The sequence below is a fragment of the Halichoerus grypus genome, chromosome 11 (assembly GCF_964656455.1).
Source record: "Halichoerus grypus chromosome 11, mHalGry1.hap1.1, whole genome shotgun sequence".
NCBI classification, from domain to species: domain Eukaryota; kingdom Metazoa; phylum Chordata; class Mammalia; order Carnivora; family Phocidae; genus Halichoerus; species Halichoerus grypus.
This window is the reverse complement of record NC_135722.1, coordinates 25,125,050-25,151,040: the sequence shown is the minus strand read 5'-3', so window position 1 is coordinate 25,151,040 and position 25,991 is coordinate 25,125,050. Positions and strand designations below refer to the sequence as shown.

Sequence of the window (25,991 nt, the reverse complement as noted above, 5' to 3'; positions counted from 1 at the left end):
AATGTTTATGTGTTTAAGGTAATATGTACTGTGAAATATACAAATATTAAGTGTACCATTGCATGATATTTTGATAAACATATACACCTGTGAATCCTATTCCCTCATCAAGATACATAGACAATTATTGTTACCCTGGAAAGTCCCCTCATGCTGTTTCCCAGTGATTTACTGCAGCCCTTGCAATCTTGCCCCAGGCAACAGCCATTTTGATTTCTTTTTAACCATTGGCTTATGTACTTTTGTGTGTCTTCCTTCATTCAGCAAAAATATTTCAAGATTAAAAAAAGAAAAAAATGTTTTAAGATTTATTCATGATGTTGTTTGTATCAGTAGTCTGTTATTTTTATTGCTGAGTAGTATTCCATTGGATGAATACAGCACCATTTGTATATCCTGTTGCTGAGCATGTGGGCTATTTCCATTGTTTGGCTGTTATGAATAAAGCTGCAATGAAAAGTCTTAAACAAATATTTTTGTGCACATATGCTTTCATTTCTCTTAGGAAATACCTGCAGTAGAATTGTTGGGTCATAGGGTAAGTGAATATTTTATGAGAAACTGCTAAAGCCTTTTTCCAAAGCATTTATACCATTTTACACTTCCGTCAACTGTGTATGAGAGTTCCAGTTGCTCCACATTCTGTCAACTTTGGTGTTGTCAGTCTTTTAATTTTAGCCATTCTTGTGGGTATGAAGTGATGTCTCACTGTGGTTCTAATTTGCATTGTTCTGATGACCAGTGAGAACTGAGCGTCTTTTCATGTGCTTATTGACCACTGGTGTATGTTCTTTTGACATAGCTGTTTAAGTCTTTTGTCCTTTAAAAACCTAGATTGTCTTTTTATTATTGATCCATAGCTCATATTTGAAATTATATGTGGGCTAATTGCTGTAATAATTCCAAAATGTGTAATGGTATAAACATAATAGAAATTTATTTCTCTCTTTACATGATGGGCCAAAGTGGTTTGGGGTGAGTACCCTATGGCCCACAGTTATTGAGGGAGGGTTCCAGGCAGACAGAGGTTCCCCCTTTGACTACACTTAGCTTTAAAGGTTGCCCTGGGCATCACTGTCCAGCCATAGAAGGTTAAGAACATGGAGGAGGATATGTGAGAGGTTTAGGGACCAGGCTCTAAGTGGAGTAGGTCACTTCTACTCATCTTCCATTGGCTACATTAGCTTCAATGGCCTGCCTACCAGTGAGGGCAGCTGGGAAATGCAGTCTACCCCTTGTCCAGGTAGCCAACTTAGTATGTTATCCAAACCATACGTTCCATGTGAAAATCTGTTTAGCCGTTTCTGGTGATGTGGTGATGGGCAAACAGATAAAATCTTTTTTTAAAGATTATGTCATTTTTACTTTCTGACATTAAAATATTCTTTTTCTTAGAAAATTATGATAATAATGGATGATGTGTGTGTGTGTGTGTGTGTGTGTATGTTTTTTTTTTTTTTTTAAATCTCCCTGTACTTGGCAAATGCCTCTGTGTAAGTGGGCAGCTCTATATCAACATCCTCCCACTCTCCGGTTTTTTATTTTTTTCTTTTCTTTTTTTTTTTTTTTTTTGTAAGTAAGCTCCAACCAGTGTGGAGCCCAACACAGGGCCCAAACTCACAACCCTGAGATCAGGACCTGAGCTGAGATCAAGAGTCAGATGCTCAACCAACTGAGCCACCCAGGTGCCTCTTTAGTTTTTATTTTTATTTTAAGGTTTTATTTTTGATAGGATTATTCTAAATGTTTGCTAATGATTGAAAACCAATAGCAATGTTTTGACCATTTCTTGCTGGAAGGCTTGATAACTCACCAAGAAGAGAGAGAGAAAAAAAAACCAAAACATTAGCAATTGTTGTGACACTTTGACTATTACACATACTGATATAAAACAGCCTGGCTTGAAAAACAAACATTTCCCATTGGGTGAAGGAGGAGGTGTGTTCAGTCTGTGTGTGTTCAGAGATCCAGCCATATGACCTTTAAGTCTGACATCTTCCTTGTAAAAGGCAACTTTTATTTTATTTTTTGCTGGAATTAAAACCACCCACTAGTTCTGTCTCTGGGATTTTTTTTATTTTCTTGTGTCATTTGCTCCTCCTCCCTTCCCGCACTCAGTGCAACAGCATGGACAGGCAATTCTTTGCGTGCCTGATAGATCTTATTGTCCCTTGCTCAGGGCACTGTTGTTAGTCTAAGGCCATAAAAGTTGCAGATCTGGTAGCAGTTAGGACACTGCTGAAATGGCCTGTTTAGAAGCTTTCAGTATACCTTATTTAGTACCAACGGGATCCATTTGTTTTCTTTATTAAGAACACAGTTTGAATATTATAGTAACGTTGTAACAGATGGTGACTACACTTATCATGGTAAGCATTGAGTAATGCACAGAATTGTGGAATCAGTATGCTGTATGTGTATGTTAATTATACTTAAAAAAAAAAAAAGGCTTGATTTTTTTTCTTACCCTTTTTGAAAAGATTTCACGTTTTCCATGATATGTTATTTAATATATTTTTGAGTGTACCCTCCTAGGTGGCTTAACCATGATGAAGTCTGCTTATAGGACAAAGTGCATCCCAGTGATGAAGTCTCTGCGTGTAGCCCAGGAAGCATAGTTTTGGTCATTAAGGCAATCAGAAACATTTCCCAGTGTTATCACTGCATGTATTTTGATATCACTGCATGTATTTTGACCTTGTGAATCGCCCTGGTATGATGTGGCTTAATTAAGGTAGGGTACCTTCTGATGCTTAGAATGTCTTAAGGTTAATTAAAAAAAAAAAGCCCATCGGACTACATCTGGAATTTAGTATTAAATGGCCTATGTGGTAGTTAGGGTTTTCCACATTTTCTAGTGATGATAAGCCCTCTTTGGGCAGGAGCCAGTATTAACCTTCTGGTCGGTTGCCTAGTGTGTATTTTGTGTGCAGTGCTGAATTCTGCTCTTTGTCTTTACCGAATGGGTGGCTATAGGGAAAGAATTCAGTATGGAGTGTGGTCAGAATGAGCACTCACTTGTTAGAGTTACTGATGCAGCCAGCCCTTTCTCTTCCTTTACCTTCTTCCTTATTTCTTAGACATTTCTCCTTGATTCTTGGTGTTAAAAAAAAAAAAAACCCTGAAGCTTCATATTGTGGAAAATTTCAAACCAGAACTGAAGTAGAGGATCGTGTAATGAACCTCCCAAGTGCCTTTATCTCCAAAAAATAAGGACTCTTTAAGAATACCATTGTCACTCAGCCAGTCAGGGTGTTCACTTTCCCTGATTGTGCAGAAAAAAGTTCACCTACAGACCTGAGATGACTGTCTTTAGAAAGGCCTACTTGCAAGGGTGGCCCCTGGCTGGCGTCTGGAAGTTGGATTTCGGGAAGGCTCCCCCACCTGAGCTGCTAAGAGTGGCTGACTGTGCCGGAGCCATGCAAACAATGTGGTATTTACTGAACCCCTGCTTTCCTGCTGGGAGCCAGAGGGCACCTCCACCATCAGCTCCTTATATGAACCCTGTGTGCTGAGTCTCTAATGAGCTGCCCTGCTAGACAACATTTCACAGGTGTTGCCACATCTCGGTGGGGGATTAAGCGTGTCCCGTGTGACCTGCCCTGGGAGAGGACCCTGGAAGCTTACACTGGTTTCCTCTGGACTTCACTCCATGTGCCTTTCTCCTTGCTGGGGTTTTGCTTTGTATTAAAATGCTATAATAAATTAGAGCCTGAGTATGACTGGGCTGAGTCCCATGACTCCTCCTAGGGAATCACCTGGAGGTGGGTGATCTTGGGGACCCTTGGCACATCTTTCTTTTTCTCTGTCTGCTTTTTAATGCTTTGTTCAAACCCAAATCTGAATAAGGTTCATACATTGCGCCAGTTGATATGTCTTTTACGCTCTTCTTTATCTTCTGGTGATAAACACAGTTTATAGTGGTTTAGTGAAGAACTGAAGGGTTAGGCTTTATAGGCAGGATTCAAATTGTGGCTTGACTGCTGGGCAGGTTACTTCACCTCCCTCCCCCTTGGTTTCTCCATATTAAAAATGGGATAATAATTCTCCTTACCTTGAAGGATTGTTGAGGACTCATTTATGTAATACATGTGCGTTAATTAATATATGTCATTACCCAGCACATAGAATGCGTACAGGACATGTTAGCTCTGTTGTTTTAAGAAATGCTGTAGTGTTGTGATTAAGAGTTTGGGTTCCTGAGCCAATTTGCTTGGGTTCAAATTCTGATTCTGACCTTTTCTAGGTGGGTGACCTGGAGCAAGTTGCATAACTTCTCTGTGCCTCAGTTTCCTTCTCTGTATAACAGGGATTATACTAGTACTTACTTCAGACAGCTGGATTAAATGCGATAACCCAAGTAGAGTTTAGAACAATGCCTACATACTGAGCTGTTGTTGTTGTTCTGAGGTTTGAGAACGTCTAGTAAGTAAGACCTCTCACACACACATTCCATACCCAAGCTGAATCAAGAGTCAGCGGGATGAGTGAGTTCCAAGTGTTACTTTTATTACTGGTAGAGGCTTGATTGGAGAATGTGGCTTAGGAGTTTTGGCCAAGAGGGCTTGCTGAGATCACATCCCTGTGTTGAATTTACCTCTTGCATTTAGGCAGTGGAGATTACCAGGCCTGCCCCTGGGAGAGCAGGATGTGTACTGCCTGTGGCCACTGGCTTCCAAAGGGGAGAAGGGTGGGGGCCCTGTGCAGGCCTAGGTTCTTTTCCCAGATTGCCCAGTCCCTTGGAATGGGCCAGGAGGCCTGGAGTGCTCCAGTTTCTCCCCTTTCCCCCAAAGAAATTTGAGGGCCAGGACAGTCTTTGGTTTTCTGTACATAGGTGTGCACATTGCAGGTATTTGATGAATCTTTATTGAATAAATATAGAGTGTTAAGCAATAATTTACTAGAAAATATCAGGTATATTCTGTGTTGATCTCTGAGAATGAGAAGCTGTCATTATGACTCCTTTGGGATTGAAAGTTAGGGATGGGCTGTATTACCAATCTTTGTCAATTAAAAAATGGAAGAATGATGTTTAGTAAGTTCTTAGAACTTCTGTAAGCAGAGGGCACTAATAAATGGAAACTGTTGATAGAATATTTTATCAGACTCCAGGCAAAAATTAGAAAGAGCAAAGCCAAAATGGAATTTTACTTTGAGTCCCTACTTTTAATCATGGTGTCAGTTTTAGCCAAGCCAAAGTCTTTCTTTGCCAATTTCTGCAGCAGTTTTCATAACATTTGTCTAAAGATGTTTGATCAGAATTTGAAGTTATAAATTCAAGTATTTCCCATTTATTTTTGGAAGGGGAGATGTAGGGAGAGGGATAGACTTTTGTTGCTTCCTTCTCCTACTTAGAAATAATCTTTCTTGGCCATTTTGTGTTGGTCCATAGTTTAATTTATTCACATGTTGAATCCAAGCATTTTTAAAAAGATTTTACTTACTTATTTGAGAGAGAGAGAGAGGAGAGGAGCTGAGGGAGAGGGATAAGTGGACTCTGTACCAAGCACAGAGCCCAAAGTGGGGCTCAGTCCCATGACCCTGAGATCATGACCTGAGCCAAAATCAAGAGTCGGATGCTTAACCTATGAAGCCACCCGGGAGTCCCACACAAGCCTTTTTTTGTGTACTGGTTGATAACAGCATCGTGTCAGGTGTCAGGGATATAGATGTAAAACAAGTACACTGTCTGGAGAGGAAAAACAGTGAAGCAAATAGGGAATTATAAATATTTTGTTCTCTCGGTTCAGGAGAAGCATGTGTGAATGTCATGGATAGTTGTCAGCCAGAAAGATGTAAATATCTTAACAGGTACAAATGCCGCTTTTCATGAGAGAGAGAGAGTTCTTAGAATTCTCCAGCAATGAAAAGCTTTTCTTTGATTAAAAAATTCTAGTTCTAAAGTGATCTGAGTTTAAAAACAACAACAACAACAACAACAACAACAACAACAACATAATAGTCAGCAAGTTGGAAGATATCTCTTTGCCCATCATACTTGTTATATATAACAAGTAGACCGGTGCCCCAACATTGAAATCTGTGTAAAATCACTTAAATTCTCCGATCATACAGCATCACCGATTAAATGAGAGTAATGACATGTCTCTCACTGATTATTGGAGGCTTAAGTGAGGTGACTTATGTAAAGGTAGGTAGGATAAAGCCTCGCATATGGCAGGTGCTTCAGAAATGGTAGTTATGAAGGGAAATTAGGAATTCTGTACAGTTCTGTCAATTGCATTGATCCTCTGTCCTTCTTGGTTAGCTTTGGACCAGAAATGGCCACCCTCTGTCCTATTACTAGAGAAAGCCCAGAGCTGGCATCCTGGGATGTTGTTTCTTTGGTCTGTTGCTTGCAAGAACCAGGCGCACAGGCTGCGGGGCGTGGCTGTGTTCTGCGTTACCGCACTCACTGTCCTGCAGGGGCCCCCTGTCCTGTTGTTTGTGCGGAACATAGAGATTCCTCTTGCCAGGCAGCCTCTATGGTCCTTGGGGACAGGCGTGGGGGCGGGGTGGGGGGGACAGGGACAATGCCGGTGGAATGAATGAGTGAGTGTTGAACTGAGGGTGCCTGAGGGACCCTTGTTCTTAATGCTGCACCCTCTGGATGGCACCATGAGGGGTCCATGTTGGGATGGTTGAGCTTCTAATGTGACCCAGGTGCCTACGGCTGCTTTTTGTGTCCTTGACCTGCAGACAGGCTCAGACTTATTGTTCCCTCCAGCTCTTTCCCCCCTATCATCTGTATAAAGCCTGCCGCCCTGTTGCTGCCCTCAGCCTTGTCGGGCGGCTGCTGGCCCCACTGTTTGTGGGCTTTTTGTTTCCCCTTCTTCTCTCCTTTCATCCCCTCCTGACCCTCTGTCCTCAGCTGGTGCTGGGAGTAGCTTCACCTGATTGGACTCACCTAATCAGGCATCCTCTTCCAAGTCTTCCGTTCTGGCTATTTTTGTGGTGATTTGTAGCCCCGGAGGGGTTTTGACTGCTCTCCGCTTAGTAGTTCAGAAATATTTGAAATGCTGGAGATTGCTGCAAGTTTGCCCTAAACCAGAACAAAAACATTGTATTTAGAGTGGGGTTGATCGCAGTGTTCGGTGCGTGGTGCTGACTGTGGAATTGGACACAGGGTGCTCACTGCCTTCTTGCTGAGGCACCACCTCTCCCCCCTTCCTTTTCTCACTGCTGTTCTAGAGACACTGCATTCATAACCTCTGCTTCCTTCCCTCCTCCGCATTCCTTGGCCTGCTCACTGTAACTTCCACCTCCAGTGTCACAGATTTAAAGTCGGACACTGGTCAGAATCCTTTATTACAGGACCTCAGATGCTCCCCGTCAGAGTCATCTTTTCCTTGGTTCAAGTCACACTCTCAGTAGTGGTCAGTGGCTGGCTCTCTCTCGTTTTGTTATTTTATTTACTATTGAAACTGTCATGGGACTGGTCACCAGAGGCCCCGGGTTTCCAAGACCAGAAGCCTCTTTTCAGTCCTCAATTCCATTGGTCTTTGTGCAGCAAGTACCTCTGTTGGCTTCTGTCCCGAAATCTCTGTCCCAGAGTTGCGAGTACATGATAGGCTTCTGTTTCTTCCCTGCCTCCTCATGAGTTCTTTCTCCTTCACTGCCTCTTCCCTTTCCTTGTGAGTGCTCTGTCCTTGGTCTCTTCTATCTCACCCTGTCCCTCTTCCACGTCCGGCTCCCTCATGGTCACGGGCACACACACATTCCTCCGCTCCTGCCCCTCTTCGGTCAGCATTTAGTGGCCGTAGTTTTGGTGTATCAATCTTGACAAAGGAATTTACACACTAAATATAGCTGCTTTTGAAAATATAGCGGATTTTAAGACCTTGCTTTCCCAGCCTTGAGCGAACATCCTATTTCATTGAGTCTGAGACGCCGCGCCCTGTGAAATGTACCAGTGTGTTACACACTACTCAGAAGGAGAAAACCCTGCCTGTCCAAACCAGGGCTCGTGGCTAAGATGCCACAGATGGTAAGACATACCCCAGTTTTAAAGACCTTAAACTATTAAAAAATTGTGTATGTTATCATTGATGAACTCTGGTAATTAACATTTGTTTAAGAGCCTGTGCTCAACAGTGGCACGTTCTCTGAAGAATTTTCCCTCTCAGTTGTAATTATTTCTCTGAAGAAAGAACGTGGAGAAGAGGAATCTTATTTAGGGACTTTCCTCATAAAAATGATTACATATCTATCATATGCTTCTTTGTTTTATATGCAGTCATTTTAAGCTGAAGATGTGGTAACTCCAAATGAAAATTTCATGTTCTTAAATTCACATGGGCAAGTGAAAATTAAGCATAGTTTAGGGAGTTTTTAGAAAGTAATTAGAAGAGTGATTAGAGGGCGCCTGGGTGGCTCAGTTGGTTAAGCGACTGCCTTCGGCTCAGGTCATGACCCTGGAGTCCAGGGATCAAGTCCTGCATCGGACTCCCTGCTCAGCAGGGAGTCTGCTTCTCCCTCTGACCCTCCCCCCCTCATGCTCTCTCTATCTCATTCTCTCTCTCAAATAAATAAATAAAATCTTTAAAAAAAAAAAGTGATTAGAAGTGGACACTTGTGGTGATACAGTACCTTCATTAAAAATGTTTTTAGGGGGGAGCTGTTGACTATGTTGGTTAGGTGTCTGCCTTTGGCTCAGGTCATGATCCCAGCGTCCTGGTATGGGGCCCTGAGTTGGGCTCCCTGCTCAGTAGGGAGTCTGCTTCTCCCTCTCCCTCTGTCCCTTCCACTCATGTGCACACGCGCTTTCTCTCTCTCTCTCTCTCTGAAATAAATAAAATAAGACCTTAAAAAATGTTTTTAGGAACTTTATGACATGAGGGTGTATCACATTGCCTTCATTAAGTCAATACAAAATACAGATAATTTGAAAAACTTCTGATATTTGATTAGATGTAGGCAAAGACTTTCTGACTTAAAAATTATTTTAGGAAAGAAAATAGAAATCTAAAGAAAATTAAAATGACCTATAATTATATCACCTAAATGTTACGATAGTTTCATTGTTATTAAAATTTTTCTGTGGGTGAAATTCTTAATGGTGGCATAATACTTCATTAATTAACTGTTCCTCTATTTTTGGATATTTAAGCTACCTGTCAGCTTTTGCTGCTGTAAATAATATAACATTTAACACCGCCCGTAGACTGTGAGCTCCAGGAGAGCAGGAATGTTGATGTTTGCTGCTGCAGTCCCCGGCATCTAACACACCATAGGCACCCCCTAAAAATTTTTGGAACGCTGTTGGGTGAATGTACTCTAAATCTTAATGCGCACATTCTTCCTGACTCTGAATATACCTAGAGAGTAGAAAAGGGAAGCTAGGGAGATGATTTAATTCCTTCTTTTGTAGTATTTTTGGAGACGTAGCTGGAATATAGTGTCCCTCAAGGCAAGCAGATGCATTATAAATGGTTTTCATTCCTTTTTGTCTTGGGTTCTGTGAGGAGGAACCTTTAACCTCGGAGTGTCCATTGTCACTTCCTCATAATATAAAGATGAGAAAAGAGGGCATTTTGAGGCAAGACCATTGTTGCTCACACCGAGCTATTGTTATCTTCTAGAAATTTCTCTAAAGCCTTGCACTTTTTTTCCAGAATTTATGTTTAAAAATTTGTTTTCCATGGTCCATTCCCCATCCCCACTGCTCATTTTATTTAATACAGCTTCATTTCATTAACTCTTTTCTTCTCAGCAAATATATGGCATCCTTCTCCTCACCTTCTAAGAAATACTCTCTTCTCTTTAGTTCAGGTCGGTTTCTCTCATCAAATGTTGCCTTAAACAGCCCCTGAAGTTGGAGATCTTTTTCTCCTGGTCTTTGCCCTCCCTTTGGACTCCCTTCTGTGTTGCTGACCCTGTTGAAGCTTTTTCTGCCACTTTTTTGAAGGCAGATTACATACACATTAGCATGTGTGAGGAAAACTTAAAAATTAGGACCAATGATCTATTAGAGCAAGGAAGAGAGGCTGGATGCTACATTTGTAATGGAGAAACCCGGGTTTACTTCTTAGAATGAATGGTGTTGTGGAGGACATTCCTGCATTGGGTGGGAGGGAAGCCCCATGGCGCAAAATTCCAGCATTCTCATTCCCAGCTTTCCATGAGTCCGGGCCATCAGGTGAGACCATCTCATTCTTTAATTCTTCACTCAGCCGTCCATTCATCCACCTTGCCATGCATGTACCTCCTCTGGGTCTGGTTTTTATTCTTGACCATATCACTCTGACCTGGTCATCTGGAGGGGACGTGTGATGTGCCTTCATTGCTTTCATGAGTGATGTAAATGACAACTCTGACCTGTTTACCTTTCTTTTTCCGGAGCCTCTTGGTATCCTCTGTCGTGCTTCTCTCCTTTATGTGATGTCCCCTTGATTTATTTATTTATTTTTTTAAGATTTCCTTCAGTGCTATGTTTATGTGTTGAAAAGAGCATGGTAAAGTGTGGACAGATTGTTTGCTCAGACTCTTTTATTATTTTTTAATTGTGGATCATCCCAAAGCTTGAAGTCAGTAGTGCTTCATCCTGGCTTCACTTAGGAATTACCTGGGGAGTTAAAGAAAATCCTGATGCCCAGGCCTCACTGGGACTAATTATATCAGAAATCTCTAGCTATCTATGCATTAAAAAGCTCCCCCGGTGATTCCAGTGAAACTCAAGGTTTTAGGTTTAAACCAAAGGTGAAGTTGTACAATTTCCCCCTTCCTTTTTCTGATTCATTTTCTACTTTAAATGAAAAAAAAAAAAAAGTATCCATTGTCCCATGTATTAGCACATGTGTATCTTCAAAAGAGAGTGGCACGATTGGGTGGTACCTGGTGACCAGACCCTTAAACTCTCCTAGATTTTGGAAGAGTTTGCTGCTGGATGAGGAAGGGATGGGGCGAGAGAGTCTGAATGGATGCCTACACACGTGTCATGGTGGTTAGAAAAAGAAACCTAAAATGCTCTGCTTCTGCTATCAGATCGCTTCACACGGCCAGTAAAATGGTAGTGTGGGTGTGCCTGGTGTGGAGCCCTCATTTTGCATGAATTTAGTGCTTTCAATCCGCGGATTAACTCTGGGAGATCGTCGTTTCTTGTCCATTTTGCACATGCAGAATTGAGACTCAGAAATAGCAAGTACAGTGCTCACACATACACATCTGGTGATTGGCAGAGCTGGAAGTCGGACCCAGGCTCTGTGATGCCAGCACTCACGATTTCCCTAAGGTTCCATGTCGGTCTCTTCCCGTTTTGATGTGAAAAGAACTCTAGTGGGTGTATGCGTCTTGTTTATTCATTCTGAAGAGTCCAAGATCTCCCTTGTTGAATGCATTTTCCCAAAGAGCTCATGGTATTTTTATAGTTTTTAAAGTGACCCCTCTCCTCCTAATATCCCCTTCTAGGGAAGAGACAGGTATTGACCTTCTTTTAATATTCAGAGCAGGTGTACCTGGAGAGGAAGAGTTATACACTCCATTCCAGGTCTATGAGAATTCTGTGCATAGTGCTTTTCTGCACACATGAAGTTGGTACTATGGACTTTCATCACTAGACGTTTTTGAGTTGTTCTCCTAGAATGGAGGTGGCTTGGCTTTGCTTTCCCCACACATCTCCCCTGGTTTCCCAGTGGCCAGGGGAAGACATTGGAAAGGCAGTTGTCCCTGGTTAGGGTATGAGCCAAGATGATGCTAAGAGCTGCTTAGGATCATTTATTGAAAAAGGCTGCTGCTCCATCCTGGAGAAGGGGTAGCTGGGAGGCTTCCGATGTAACTGATCCTGGAGAACTGGGTGGATGAGAAAACTAATTCTTTGTTACACTAAAATAACCTATCCCATTTCAGGGACATTTGACATCTTTAGAAAATTAATACTATAATCCATCTTACCAGCAACAGTTTATTTTCAGTGACAATAAAAGCCATTGACCTTTTTTGGCTTTTTTTTGTTTTGGAATTGGAAAGAGATGTTGCAAAGAGCTGGCGCCCGCTGCTTGAGAGAAGTGAATGCTATCCGGGATGACCCACTTGAACATCTGTAGCACTCAGAAAGCAGCTGCAAGTTGACCATTGACCAGCGTGGCTTCTCCAGAGACCATCTTCTTGCGATCAGTTTGGACATTCCGTGTTAAGCGCATAGGATCTCCCTCCCCGGGGGCTTCCTGTGTGGAGCCCGGTGGCTGTATCGAGAGCAGGGGCTGAGCGAGTTGGCAGCTAATTTAGCCATCTTTCTGCTCATCAGAGCAGATTTCTTGGCAGATTGGTGTTGAGATTTTTCAAGGATTTCTGAGACCCGCCTCTGAATTTCAGGCAGTGGCGTATCTTTGCAGTATTTCAGCACCTCGGACACAGGAAATTTAAAAAGAGTTTGAGCAGAAGGTATAAAAATTGGAAAACAGTGTGCCCTCTGCCAATGTAAATAATGGTTTGATTGTACTGACTCTCCTGTGCTCTTTGTCCTTTTGTGTTTATTCACTTAGAAACCTGATGTCCTGACCACCGGGGCCGGTAACCCAGTCGGAGACAAGCTTAATGTTATGACAGCGGGGCCCCGGGGGCCCCTTCTTGTTCAGGATGTGGTTTTCACTGATGAAATGGCTCACTTTGACCGGGAAAGAATCCCTGAGAGAGTCGTGCACGCCAAAGGAGCAGGTGAGAGCCATGTTTATTTGTTGTAAAAGGATTGTTTCGCAACACCTGGGTTAAAAATTACTTCTCACGGGGTTGGAGCTCCTTTAATAGAAGAGGCAAATTTCCATTCCTGGGAGAAAGGAAAAAAAAGTGTCCACAAGGAGAGGAATTTGTAAATGATGGTTATTTCTCTGGATTGAACATGATATATAAAATATTTTAGTAAAAATGAAAGGGATCTTCCTTTTCTTCCATTGTGTACTTTAGTGAAGAAATAAAAATATGAAAATACAGACATGAGCATGCTGAAATTGTAGCTAGATTTAGATGGTGCACTGAGGAGATACATACTGTAGTGAATGGTGCAAAATTGAGGATAGTTGTGTTCAGGGGGTGGGTTTGTGGTGATTTTTCCTTTTTTGTCCAAAAGTTGTGTAAAACTTTTGCTTTTATTGCAGAAACGCAACATAGGGTGGTGTTTAAAAGAAAGCTGAAAATTCAATGAGACAAGAAAGCTTGATAGAAAGGAAGAAAATGTTTTTCTCTTAGCTGCTTGCTCAGACTCCCAGTTAGAACTTTCTAGTTTCTTTATTTTTTCCTTCCATCTTCTCCAGCTTTTTCTGTGTGGCTTTTCCATCAGGGCTTTGGTATGCTGTTCAGTTTGTAGTTTGGCCTGTTGTGTCTTCCTAAGTGTTTAATCGATCCTTTCTTTCCCTGTGTTTTCTCCTCTTCCCCCTATTCTTCTGTTTCTCTCCTGGGTCCTTCCTGTACTTCCAGACCTCCTCAGACCCTGTGTCTCAGCCTTGACCTGCTACTTCCAGCCCCACTCATCTCTCCTTCCACTTGGTTCCAGCTGCGTAGCACTCGGTGTAGCACTGAGGGCTTTGCATTTTGCCCCCATCATTTTGTGTTTGGACATCTATCTCCCCTTTCTTCTGTCAATGTTGGAAGCTCCCAAAAGGCCAGTGCTGCACCATCTGTCTCTCTTGTCACCCAGATGCCTATTGAGGGCCCAGTGGTCTGCGATGGTCTCACGATGAGGATTTCTGTGTCTTTCTCATTAGGGGCTTTTGGCTACTTCGAGGTCACACATGACATTACCAGATACTCCAAAGCGAAGGTGTTTGAGCATATTGGAAAGAGGACTCCCATTGCGGTTCGATTCTCCACTGTCGGTAAGTCCGTCTGTTTGCGTAACCCAACCCTGTACCTTCTTTGGGGCATTTATAACTACATTTCAAGGAAAGCATATTAGAAGATAGAAAAAAACACTTCTCCAAATGATAGCCAGGTTTTACAGTAGAAAAAATATTTTGAGACATGCAGAAAGTTCCTTTTAATTCTGTTTGTTGAGGTCTTAGGAAATCACACTCAGGCAGAGGCCAGCATTGCAATTCTGTGACATTTGGAAGGAACTTTCCTACAAGTGGTTGCCTCAGATGAAAGCGTGGAGTGGGGCACTTATTAAGCAACCACAATAGCTGCCCTTTATTGGGAATTAACTCTATGGCACCCATGGTTAGACGCTTTACAGACATTAGCTGTAATCTCATCTGTAGATCCACGCTGCACAGTGGGGTTATTTCTATTTTTTTCAGTAGTGCTAGTATGAATTAGATCTATCATCTATCATCTCAACACCCCACAACGCACGATTAATTCCGTTTCTCTTCACTCTGTGTTTGTGCATTTTAAAAATACTGTGGATGCAAAAATAAATGACATTAAGAGTAAGAATCTACATTTTCACTCATCTTCTTAATATTAACCTCATAATTTTAACGATTCAGTTATTCTCCTTATTTACTATCTTAATCTTTATAATTATTTTCTTCCTTTATTTTAATTTAAATTTTAATTACCTGTTTAAACAAAGCTATCTTATGTTAAATGGATAATCTTTTCCACTTTTATAGTTATGTACTCTCTTATTACTCTCAATTAATTCTTTTGTTTAATTGGTAGACTGAATTAGGTGGTAGATGGTAGAAATAATAACCCAGGCACTTAAATATCTGACTTCCTTCAAGGAAGTGGATTAGAAAGGATAGATCCCAGTGTTTCTTTATGACTTTACATTTCTTGGATCCCAGGTACTCTGGCTTATGCTTCATTTTTCCCATTTGAATTTTCTAGCTGGAGAGTCAGGCTCAGCTGACACAGTTCGTGACCCTCGTGGGTTTGCAGTGAAATTTTACACAGAGGATGGTAATTGGGATCTTGTTGGAAATAACACCCCCATTTTCTTCATCAGGGATGCCATATTGGTAGGTGATAAAGTATATTGCACTCTACATATGTTTGATTTAAATTGATTTCAAACACTCTGTATTGACTGGCATTTGAGGAGAAGCCCTGGGAAAAGCAGAAAGAAGGGAATTTGGGTTGGCTGGATTGCCTTTTTAAGCACATTTTTCTGTATTGAATATCTTTTTATAAGATCAAATAACAGTTACCATTGGTCTTCAGTTTGGCATTTCAAGATTCACGGACTTCGTGGGAATAGTCCAGTTTTCCTTGTAGAGTCTAGAAGATTAATAAAAAGAGGCACTTTGCCTTGGAAATATGTAGAGGGTAAATTTCATTTTAGGGTTTGGCAGTGTAACATTCTAGGATTATCTTGTTCCAAGTTATAATCTGTAGACCTAGCAGTAGGCAATGTATAGTGTAAGACACCAAAATTCCTATAAACTTAGTTTTGGGATTTTTTTCTCTTTTTCTGTTTAGTTTCCATCCTTTATCCATAGTCAAAAGAGAAACCCTCAAACACACCTGAAGGATCCGGACATGGTCTGGGACTTTTGGAGCCTGCGCCCTGAGTCTCTGCATCAGGTAGGAACTCTTCTTTTTCACTCTATTATAATGTTTCACCTGAACTATGCCTCATCATGTGTTTCTCAAACAGCTTTGGCTATATCTCATTGGACTTGGTTTCTGACTTTCTTTTTGGGAGGCTTCCTCAGATTTCTTGACTCTGAAGAGTTTTATAATGATTGATTTTGTTAATCTTCCCCCATTCATAGCCCTTAAGTGATGCTAGAAACGTTATCAATTGATATTTAACAATATTAAGGATTAAAGTCTCTAGTACGAAGTAAAGCTCTTTGTATTAGGGAAAGAAGGGAAAAGTGTTACCAAACATATTTACTGTTAAAATAGATTCTGAGGGCGCCTGGGTGGCTCAGTTGGTTAAGCAACTGCCTTCGGCTCAGGTCATGATCCTGGAGTCCCGGAATCGAGTCCCGCATCGGGCTCCCTGCTCGGCAGGGAGTCTGCTTCTCCCTCTGACCCTCCTCCCTCTCATGCTCTCTGTCTCTCATTCTCTCTCTCTCAAATAAATAAATAAAATCTTAAAAAAAAAAAAAAAATAGATTCTGAGTAATAAGGTAGGCTACTTTTCCTATTTGTTTTTGCTTATCTTTATTGAATTCTGAGCCATGAGGTTAATGATTTACATATCATTCTGCTTTAAAATTCTTGTTATTTTGTATAAATGATACTAATGATAACCTTTCCTATGGGAACTTGCTTAGTGTGTTCCATGTCATTAAGAGATTCTTTGGAAACTTAGGAATATCTTTAAAAAATCTAGGATGTTTTGATTGAAACTGGAAAATTTTAGGATTTATTTTTCTGTTTCTTAGGTTTCCTTCTTGTTCAGTGATCGAGGGATTCCAGATGGACACAGGCACATGAATGGATATGGATCGCATACTTTTAAGCTGACCAATGAGAAGGGAGAGGCAGTTTATTGCAAATTCCATTATAAGGTACATGTTGCCTTTGGGGCAGAAGGTGCAAGGCTCCTACAACCCACGTCTCTTTACTTCTGAAGATTGGGAGAAGATCAAGGCTCCTCCCCGCCTTTCCCTTACCTCCACTCTGAAGGCTGAGAGGTACTGGTCCAGTTGACTTGGACCATGACTCTTCTCTTGGCTCCGCCCAAGTGAATAGGTGCATGCTGCCCAGTTAAGGGAACTGTGTGGGCTCTCTTTGGTCTCCTCTTTCCATGTGGCCAGAGGGTAGGAGTACACAGCTACTAACAATGGTCAGGCTTTCTTCTCCTTCTGGGCCCTGGGGGCAATGTGTAAATATTTGGGGAAATGCTCATTTAATGCTGGTTCTCTGGTTTAATGTTCCTGGTGCTGGCAGGTGAATATCCATTTTCCCTGGAGAAGGAACACTTAAGGTTTTGGTTTGGGCTCAAATGGAAGGAGATAATATAGGCCTCTAGGCTATGTGAAAGATTTCTACCAGGTTTAGCCTAGCTTTCTAGACTTCTTTGTTGGAGTTTAGAATTAAGCCTTAGCAAACAGTGAAGTGTTATGTTGCTTTGCCTTTCCTAGCCCTGAGTCATGGTGCTGAACATAGATATCTTTTATGGTCCAAGAGGGGATTATGGCAAAAATGGGGCATTCCTGTCTGTAATACCAACCTCACCATCACTTTCAATCTGATGCTATCTTTCCAGAAACATTTCTCCTAATTTTTTTAAACTCATCCATCCATTTATTTAGCATTTATTGAGGGTGTATTATGAATAGGGCAAAAAAAGTAAAATCAGTTACAAATGTAAAAAAATAAAAATTGTCTTTTTCATTTACTTTCATATAATCATCAAATAAGTTACCTTCGGGGGAAGCTCTGAGAACATTTTAATTAACTGAAGTGTTTTAAAGAGCTCTCTTGTATTATGATCTTGGCATTTGTTACAATAAGCAGTATTCTCAGAGAACTCTAGAAGGTATTTAAAAAAAGCCTCTGGTGGCCTGAGAATGTGTTTCCAAATACTACTGCTAAAATAAGCACAGACCAGAAGGGGACTCAGGACAAATACAGTCTCCTTAATGGTATCTACCCCAAGACCTGTTTTCTTCTGTTTTGTCTTAATCTTTATCTGAACAACTTATGTAGGTATATCAAATAGGAAAACTGTTTTCCCTCTTTATACTTATAGCTTGGATATATATAATCTTTGGCAGAGAACAGTTTTAAGCAACAGTTGCCCCATTGGCTTGTAACTGCCAAAAGGAGCAGTGTTGTGTCACAGAGAGCAAGGGGTAAATGACTGTGTCTGGGGCACCCGCATGGTGGTAGCTTTGCAGACAGAGCAGTCTGAATTCAAATTTTCCTTTTTCTAGGTAACTCTGACTTGGTCATATTATTAAAAGTTCTCTGTGCTCCAGCTTTGTCACTGTGAAATTGGGATAATAATAGCAGCTGTCCATGATCCTGGAAGGATTGGATTGCTTATGGGCCTGTTCAGTAGAGGGCCCTGGGGTAGCCTGAGACCTACTTGGATATATCAATGTGGATTATTCTAACCTATGACTAGTCTTTTCTAAGCCTGAGGGATTCAGTTAAAACCAGAAAGGTATTGCAGTATTATTGCACAATTTAATATATTAGCTCTCTGGGTGATCTGCAGATGGTGACCTCCATTTTTAAATCTGGAAGGTGACTTCTGGTCTGATAGTAAGAAGGGTTCATATCTTGCTGCTGGCTAGAGAGACTCGAGATTTCTGTGGTAGAAAGAGTTTCAGAGTTGACTTTGATGAGGAAATCTTTCCATGCTTGGCTTGTGGGGATCTTTCAGAATAAGATACAGGTGAGAATCTGTTGAAAGACTATATGGTGTGATAGTAGGAGCGTTGGTGAAAGTGACTAACTTAGTTCGGTCTTCATGGCTTGCTTGGGAAGTCAGAATACTAATTTTGGGGCTTCTGGGTGGCTCAGTTGGTTAAGTGACTGCCTTTGGCTCAGGTCATGATCCCGGGGTCCTGGGATCGAGTCCCACATCAGGCTCCCGGCTCAGCAGGGAGCCTGCTTCTCCCTCTGACCCTCTCCCCTCTCATGCTGTTTCTCTTTTGCTCACTCTCTAATAAATAAATAAATAAAATCTTAAAAAAAAAAAAAATACTAATTTTGCCTGCTCCTAGGCAGACAACTCGTTCAGAGTGGCTCTACTGAAGTTCTTTTCAGTTCTATGAACTATGATTCTGTGATTTCTGAAAAAAAATAAAAGGAAGAGGGGGGTAGAGGGATGCTAACCAGCACAATCTCAATAATTGATTTGAGCTATTACAAAACAGGGAATTAAAAACTTACTTCATGCAAAAAAAATTATTTGCTTATTTTAAAAGTATTTTTTTATTTTTTTATTTTTTCTGATTTGAAAAGTAACATGAGTGTAAAAATTCAAATAATCACCACTCTGGAAAACAATTTTGAAGTTCCTCAAGAAATTAAATGTAGAATTACCGTGTGACCTTGCAACTTTATTTTGAGATGTATACTAAAAAATCCACTGGGGGCGCCTGGGTGGCTCAGTCGTTAAGCGTCTGCCCTTGGCTCAGGTCATGGTCCCAGGGTCCTGGGATCGAGCCCCACATTGGGCTCCCTGCTCGGCGGGAAGCCTGCTTCTCCCTCTCCCGCTCCCCCTGCTTGTGTTCCCTCTTTCGCTGTATCTCTCTCTGTCAAATAAATAAATAAAATCTTTAAAAAAAAAAATCCACTGAATTGGACACTTTAAAATGGTTAAAGTGGTACATACTATGTTATGTTTATTTTATGCCAAAAATTTCTTGGCTTTTCTGAAGACAGTAGTACAGCATTCTTTATATGGGTGAGAAATTGAAAATATATGTTAACAGTTAAATTCAAATAATACAGGATACAGAAAGGGAAATATAGAACTAATTTTAAATATGAAATGTATATACAGATTCCCTTAGCATTTAAAAGAATCAAGATAACCAAGTAGAATTTCTTGTTGATGAATTCCTATTTGTATCAGATTTGAACAAGGAAAATCCAGTGTTTGGGTTGCGTTACTCATCATCCTTCAGTGCGTAACTGATTAAAGTTCTATAACTTTGCCAATACATTTCAGTTTGAGCTGCTTTCTCTCCTTCTGTAGACTGACCAGGGCATCAAAAACCTTCCTGTGGAAGACGCAGCGAGACTTTCTCAGGAGGATCCTGACTACGGCCTGCGAGATCTTTTCAATGCCATTGCCACAGGCAACTACCCCTCCTGGACATTTTACATCCAGGTCATGACTTTTAATCAGGCAGAAACCTTTCCATTCAATCCATTTGATCTTACCAAGGTGAGTCTGTTAACAACTAAATTGTTTTCTTTTTTAAGTCTCTTTGTACCTAATTTTACAAATTCCAGTCAAGTATTCATAATGATCGTGAAGTCATGTATGAAATGCCATGCAGCTGCTTTGCAATTTCCTGGCCTGTGCATCTCACTTCTAGTTCCTGTTTGCTGAGTTCATTGAGTTCCTCAAAGTGGCTTGATCTATCATTATTAGCAGGGAAAAAATCTTGAAAAGCTGATGTCCTTTTGCCCAGGGAAGATGTCAGTATTTACTGTTTCCTGTTGTGAAAGATTGAACCAGTGCACTCACCTAAGTTCTTTTCACTTTACTGGATTAAAAAATTATCGTTATATTAGATTCATTATATTAGAAAGCTGGTAATTTTTTTTTAAAAGATTTTATTTATATATTTGAGAGAGAGTGAGCAAGCAAGCGAGCACGAACCGGGTGGGGGGAAGGGCAGAGGGAGAGGGAGAAACAGACTCCCCGCTGAGCAGGAAGCCCGATGCAGGACTAGATCCCAGGACCTTGGGATCATGACCTGAGCCAAAGGCAGATGCTTAACCGACTGAGCCATCCAGGCACCTGGAAAGCTGGTATTTTTAATAAGTACTTTAATTTCTTTTAGTTGGTTATTTGGTAATTGTGAATATGACATTTATTTTTAGATTTGGCCTCACCAGGACTACCCTCTTATCCCAGTTGGTAAACTGGTCTTAAACCGGAATCCAGTTAATTACTTCGCTGAGGTTGAACAGTTGGCATTTGACCCAAGCAACATGCCACCTGGCATTGAGCCCAGCCCTGACAAAATGCTTCAGGTAAGCCTGGTGGATGGAGATCTTATGAGGCAGGAGTGCAGGTGTGTGCATGGGTGAATGCACGCCCGCATGAGCACACGCACATACACACATGCTATAATTTGGCATGATGTTTATATAAAGAATTAACTAGAACATCACTTAAATTTTAATTAATCTGGGTCCTTAGTTCCTGTGGGTCTGACTGAGGCATCCTGACATTACAATATTACAGTATAAAGCAAATTTCATAGTATGTTAAGACTTTGATATTTAGTCTCTTAATTTAAAAGAAGTTACATTAGAAATGCCTCAGGTATTTGTAGAGTAAAGCACTCTTTGTTCTGTCATTGATGGGAGGGAATATCATTAAATGTTCAGTATAACTTGATTCATTTCCTCTCCCATGGTGATGCTTGAATTTTTCCATCTGTAAAAAGAGACTGGAGATAGTTTTTATGTCACCAGTGATTGAAGGCAGTGGGTTAATTTAACCATTTGTTTCAGTAATGTTCCTACGCTTTCACTACTTTTTCATCACTCTCCACTAGGCTCTTTCAAGAGTAGAAAGAGTGAAAAATACTTTTTTGGACCAGAAATCAGTAGGAAAATATTTGGCTTAATAATTATTGAGTAAATCAATCTCTTGTGTTTTTGGACTCTGACCATGAAACAAAGGTGAAAGATTATTACCTGACATTAGGCCACAGTGACTGATGGTTGCTTCTCATAGAAGCATCTAACTCTGGTTCAGGTGTCACTCTCCATGGAGACAAGCTAAGATTCCATTGCTTTTTTTTTTTTTTCATGTTTTATTTATTTGAGAGAGAGCGAGTGAGAGAGAGCACAAGCAGGGTGAAGGGCAGAGGGAGAAGCAGACCCCCTGCTGAGCAGGGAGGCCAATGTGGGACTCCATCCCAGGACTCTGGGATCATGACCTGAGCAGAAGGCAGACGCTTAACCGACTGAGCCACCCAGGCACCACCATTGTTTTTTTTAATAGTAACTTTCCTGCTTTGACATTGAGAACATCTAAAACTTTTATAGAAAATAAGTTTTTTATTCGCTTTCAGTTCAATTTAACATATATATAAATATATATATGTATGTATTTTTTTTTTTTGAAAAAGAGAGATGACTCACATGTGAGGGGGCAAGGGGCAGAGGGCGAGGGAGAGAGAGAATCTTAAGCAGACTCCATGCCCAGTGCGGAGCCTGATGTGGGGCTTGATCTCACAATCTTGAGATCATGACCTGAGCCGAATCAAGAGTTGGACGCTTAACTGACTGAGCCACCCAGCTGCCCCTTAACTAATAGAAATTGAATACCTCTCTGCGGATGATAGACTGCTCTGGCTGCTGTAACATATGAAAACACAAGATAACTATAATATAAGGCAGAATGCCATTTGAATTAGGAGAAATCTTGTCTGTTAGGAGGATGACGACAAAGTTTCAAGAATGAGGTAGCATTTGAGATGGCTTTTGAAGAATGGGTAGGATTTCAGTTTTCAACAGAGGTAAAATGGGACAGGAGAGAAACCTGAGTATAGGAGCAACAGTGGGCCATGTTGGGTCTATATAAACTGTCAACAGTCACTTCTTCCTGAAGTAGAAGAAATAAGATTGTGTACATTGAGCATAGGTCAGAGGGGACTTTAGTGCTTGAGTAGAAGTTTGTACAATTGTTCCTTTTAGGACAAGGTTTCTTCAGTTTTGAGAAATGTGGTCTGTGTGTATCAAGTAGAATCTGTCCAGTTGGTGAACTGGAGGTTAGAGAATAGAGAAGTAAAGCCAAGCAGATCACAGAGCACAGGCAGAGTGCTTGTGTTGAAAGGAGTAAAGGAAGCCAAGCCCTGGGACCCTGGGCATCCAACCTTCCCTCCCTTGGGGTTGGAAGGGAGGTGAAACGTGTGAAGGAGGTTACTGGGATTTGCCAAGGCATGAATTTATCATGGGTAGAGCTAAAACTGCATAACCCTGGTATTGAGGGAACAGGTTAAAGAACAAATATTATCCAAATTCTTTTCACAATTCAGGTCAACAAGGGTCTCTGGGGCCACAGTGAGACCTGGAGACAGTTAACAACACTGAGTCATACAATGAGAAGAGCTGGGAGGCACCGTGTGGAGGCCTAGGCCCAGGGCAAAGGACCACAGATCATATCCATGTTCTCTGCAACAACAAAAAGCAAATGTCTAAGACATTTCATTGAAACTGTTGGGGAGAAAGTCCTGAGAAAAGATGATAAACCAAAATCATGCAATTCTATTAGTGAATTGAATTTATGAATGAATCCTGTAATTTCTGTCGGTATTAATTTTGGCTATGGCAAACATATTTTAAATTTAATGTGCTGTCTTCTTTTTTTTTTTTTTTAAGTGTGTTTAGAAAGTGAAAGGGCTTTATTTAGTAGGTGCAGTCAAGATATCAGTCCCTAGCCCAGTCTTTCTACAACGTAAGTCAGTTAGCTGTGAGTTCTGACGCCAGAGAGCATGTGAGGAGCCATACATACAACAGGGAAAGACTGCTGTACTTATTTAGCCGTTTGGTGACCAGTGAGGAAATGTTTCAAGTTTTTTGAGTAGTTAAGTCACATAATCTGTGTGGGGTCTGAGGCTGATGCTTTTGGCAGGAGTGTGTAGGACGGTGATGGTGAAGGAGGGGCTGGAAGTGGCGATCCAGGTAGGGGGCCTTTGAAATCACTCTGATGGGGACTAATGAGCATCCCAGGGTGATAGTGGTTGTATGGTCATGAACAGTGGTCTCCATTACCTTTCAACAAGATCGTGTTAATAAACTTTAAAGTGTTATCCAAAGCAGTAAGCCAGATCACAGTGAGAAGGACATAGATTCCAGTTAGTGGGGTTCTAGCAATATTACAATGTGATAACATCCTTGAGTGTAGGAAGTAATACAGGGCAGGGCACTAACTTGTTATTTGAGGGGAAAAAAGAAGTTCTTACCTAGAACAGGTGTGAAGACTTGTGGCTCTTTGGCTGTTTGACAGGGAAGATTAAGGACCGTTCAGTTCGGGAGAACTCATTTCATGAGAGAAGAAACTTTGCTCTTTTGGGGGGCTAGTCAGGGTTTGGTGGTAACGCCGTACAGAGTGCTTTGTGCTTGAAATTTGAGAATGAAGTGCACAGACCATTCTGCCGTGTGTGTGACTGCACGCAGTCAGTGCCTGTTTCGTTTATAACTGTAGGGCCGCCTTTTTGCCTATCCTGACACTCACCGCCACCGCCTGGGACCCAACTATCTTCAGATACCTGTGAACTGTCCTTTCCGTGCTCGAGTGGCCAACTACCAGCGTGATGGCCCCATGTGCATGCTCGACAATCAGGGTAGGCCTCAGACGTCTGGCTCACCCGGGCGGGTGGGGGGGTGGTGCCGAGAGTGCCACTGAGCAGAGGGCAGGATGCCCTGCTAGGCCCGTGGTCTTCAGGCTCCTGCTCTATGAAGACAACCCAGGGGACCTTCTGCTCTATGAAGCAAGGATGGTTTAAACTGCCCGAAGACTCTATACTTTTATCTGTTTGATATATTTTATTGAGAGTTCCCATCTCAGATTTTCCTTGCCGTCCATCAGATAATGAAAGGTGGGAGAAAGATCTTTCACACTGGCTGTTGAAGAGTAGCATTCAGCTTAGGGGTTAGGTTTTAAAGACTTTTCACAAAGTGGACAGTTCCTTATCACTCTTAAATCACTAGGACTTAGACTCTTGGAAGTGCAAAAGTGCAAGAGTTCCTGTTTCTTGTTTTCCATTGCACTTAGCTGGGGTCAAGGAGGAACAAATGGGGCATGGGACAGGTTAGAATAAGGGAGACAGAGTGAATCAAGGAATCCTCCCTTACTTTTTTTTCAAAGTGAATATAATATAGTTGAATTCATGGAAATCAGCTGGTGAGATGAGACTCTATTGTATTTTGTTCTTTGGAGCTCATTTATCAAATTTATGAATTTCTTTTCTTTTAACTACTGTTTTTGGTGCCATGTATAAACAGCCTCTATTTTTGATTACTTGTTCTAATTAGTGAATGTTTGATTAATGTTTTTTCCTTTTAATGCTCCCCAGTTTAATATCGATCTTAATTTTCTTTCTTTTGTTTTCTTATTTGGGCACATTTTTTTTGGTAATAGGCTGCTTACATTGATCCCTTCAGAAATTTTACTGATGATTTATATTTATAGCCATAGATGTCTATATTCAAACCAAGTTTACTTTTCTCTGATACAAAGAGAAAGAAAAGAAAATTTGGAAAATATAAGGGAAAGAAGAGAAGGGGAGAAGAAAAACCCACTTACAGCCCCAACACTCAGAGGCCACAACTGTTGCATTTTGCTTTATTTCCTGCCAGTTTTCTCTGGGACTATTTTTTATAGACTTAAGATTATTTTGTTTATATGATTTTGTGCCTTGCATTTGTTACCATTATGACTAAGCCTTTGTATGTATTTAACGAGTTTACTTGCTCACTAACTGATTACATCAGGTGTTTGCAGCACTTTTGCTCCCTGAGGTTTATAGAGCTCATGGGGTGTGCTGTTGCCCAAAGGAGCTGATATTTCCTGTGTTGGTCTTCTGCATTTTTATTCTAAAGTGATTTCTTCCTTTCATATTTGTCAGTCCTTTTGTTCCTGAGACCGGCTGTATCGGAGAGGTTCATGTATATTCTGGAACTTCATTAATAAGTACTTGCTTCATGTTTATCATTCTTGTTCACCATTATGGTGGCATGTGTATGAAAAACTACTTAAGGATACATTTTGACACACCCTTTGCCTACTTTTATAAGCTGAGCATTTGGGTTGTGCTCTTGAAGTTTAATGAAAGAGCTTAATTGTTCCCAGTAGTCAATGACTTGAAGACAACTCCCAGAGGAAGGGTCAGAACTCATTTGGAGATAGAATTTTAAAATTACTCAAATAGGCACATTTCAAAGAACTAATTCTTAGTGCAGAAGACCACTGTGGTAGCTGGTTGTTGGAGCATTTTGCTGACCTGGAATGAATCCCAAGGGCTAATAATTGGGCCCCATAATAGTATGGGGCCCTCCTTCTCCCTACGTGCACTTGATGGGTGTGATCTATAGGCACCTCTTGATTATTCATTCTGCATAATCTATCCTGGCAGTGAGCTGGTTAAGATTCTAACCTCAGATTGGTTTGTTCAAAACACTCAAGATGTTTCTAGGCCACTCCTGCTTAGGCAGCATGTGCTCAGGTAATTCAAGCTTCAGCCAACATCAGCTGAAGCAGTTAGGAAAATAAATATGCCAAAATGAAAAATTTATTTTAATTTATTCCAGAAGTCAGAAGATATGTTTTGATTGCATTTGTCATTATTTTTTTCTATAAGTCCAGATAAATGAGTGCTGCCATACTAGAAATATCAAACTAAAAAAACAATCCTTTTTTATTTATCTGTGGAGGGAAGGGAAAGGGAAGC

General features: G+C 41.1%; 1 protein-coding gene across 1 annotated transcript in view; it reads left to right on the top strand.

Moving 5' to 3' along the window:
• Positions 1-25,991, top strand: part of CAT (catalase) — a 37,212-nt gene that overhangs the window by 2,211 nt on the left and 9,010 nt on the right. Inside the window, exons 2-9 of the mRNA XM_036107093.2 lie at positions 12,480-12,651; positions 13,695-13,805; positions 14,767-14,897; positions 15,358-15,462; positions 16,275-16,400; positions 19,550-19,741; positions 20,407-20,559; positions 23,747-23,885. Coding sequence (XP_035962986.1) covers positions 12,480-12,651; positions 13,695-13,805; positions 14,767-14,897; positions 15,358-15,462; positions 16,275-16,400; positions 19,550-19,741; positions 20,407-20,559; positions 23,747-23,885 — 1,129 coding nt within the window. The remainder of the gene's footprint in view (positions 1-12,479; positions 12,652-13,694; positions 13,806-14,766; positions 14,898-15,357; positions 15,463-16,274; positions 16,401-19,549; positions 19,742-20,406; positions 20,560-23,746; positions 23,886-25,991) is intronic.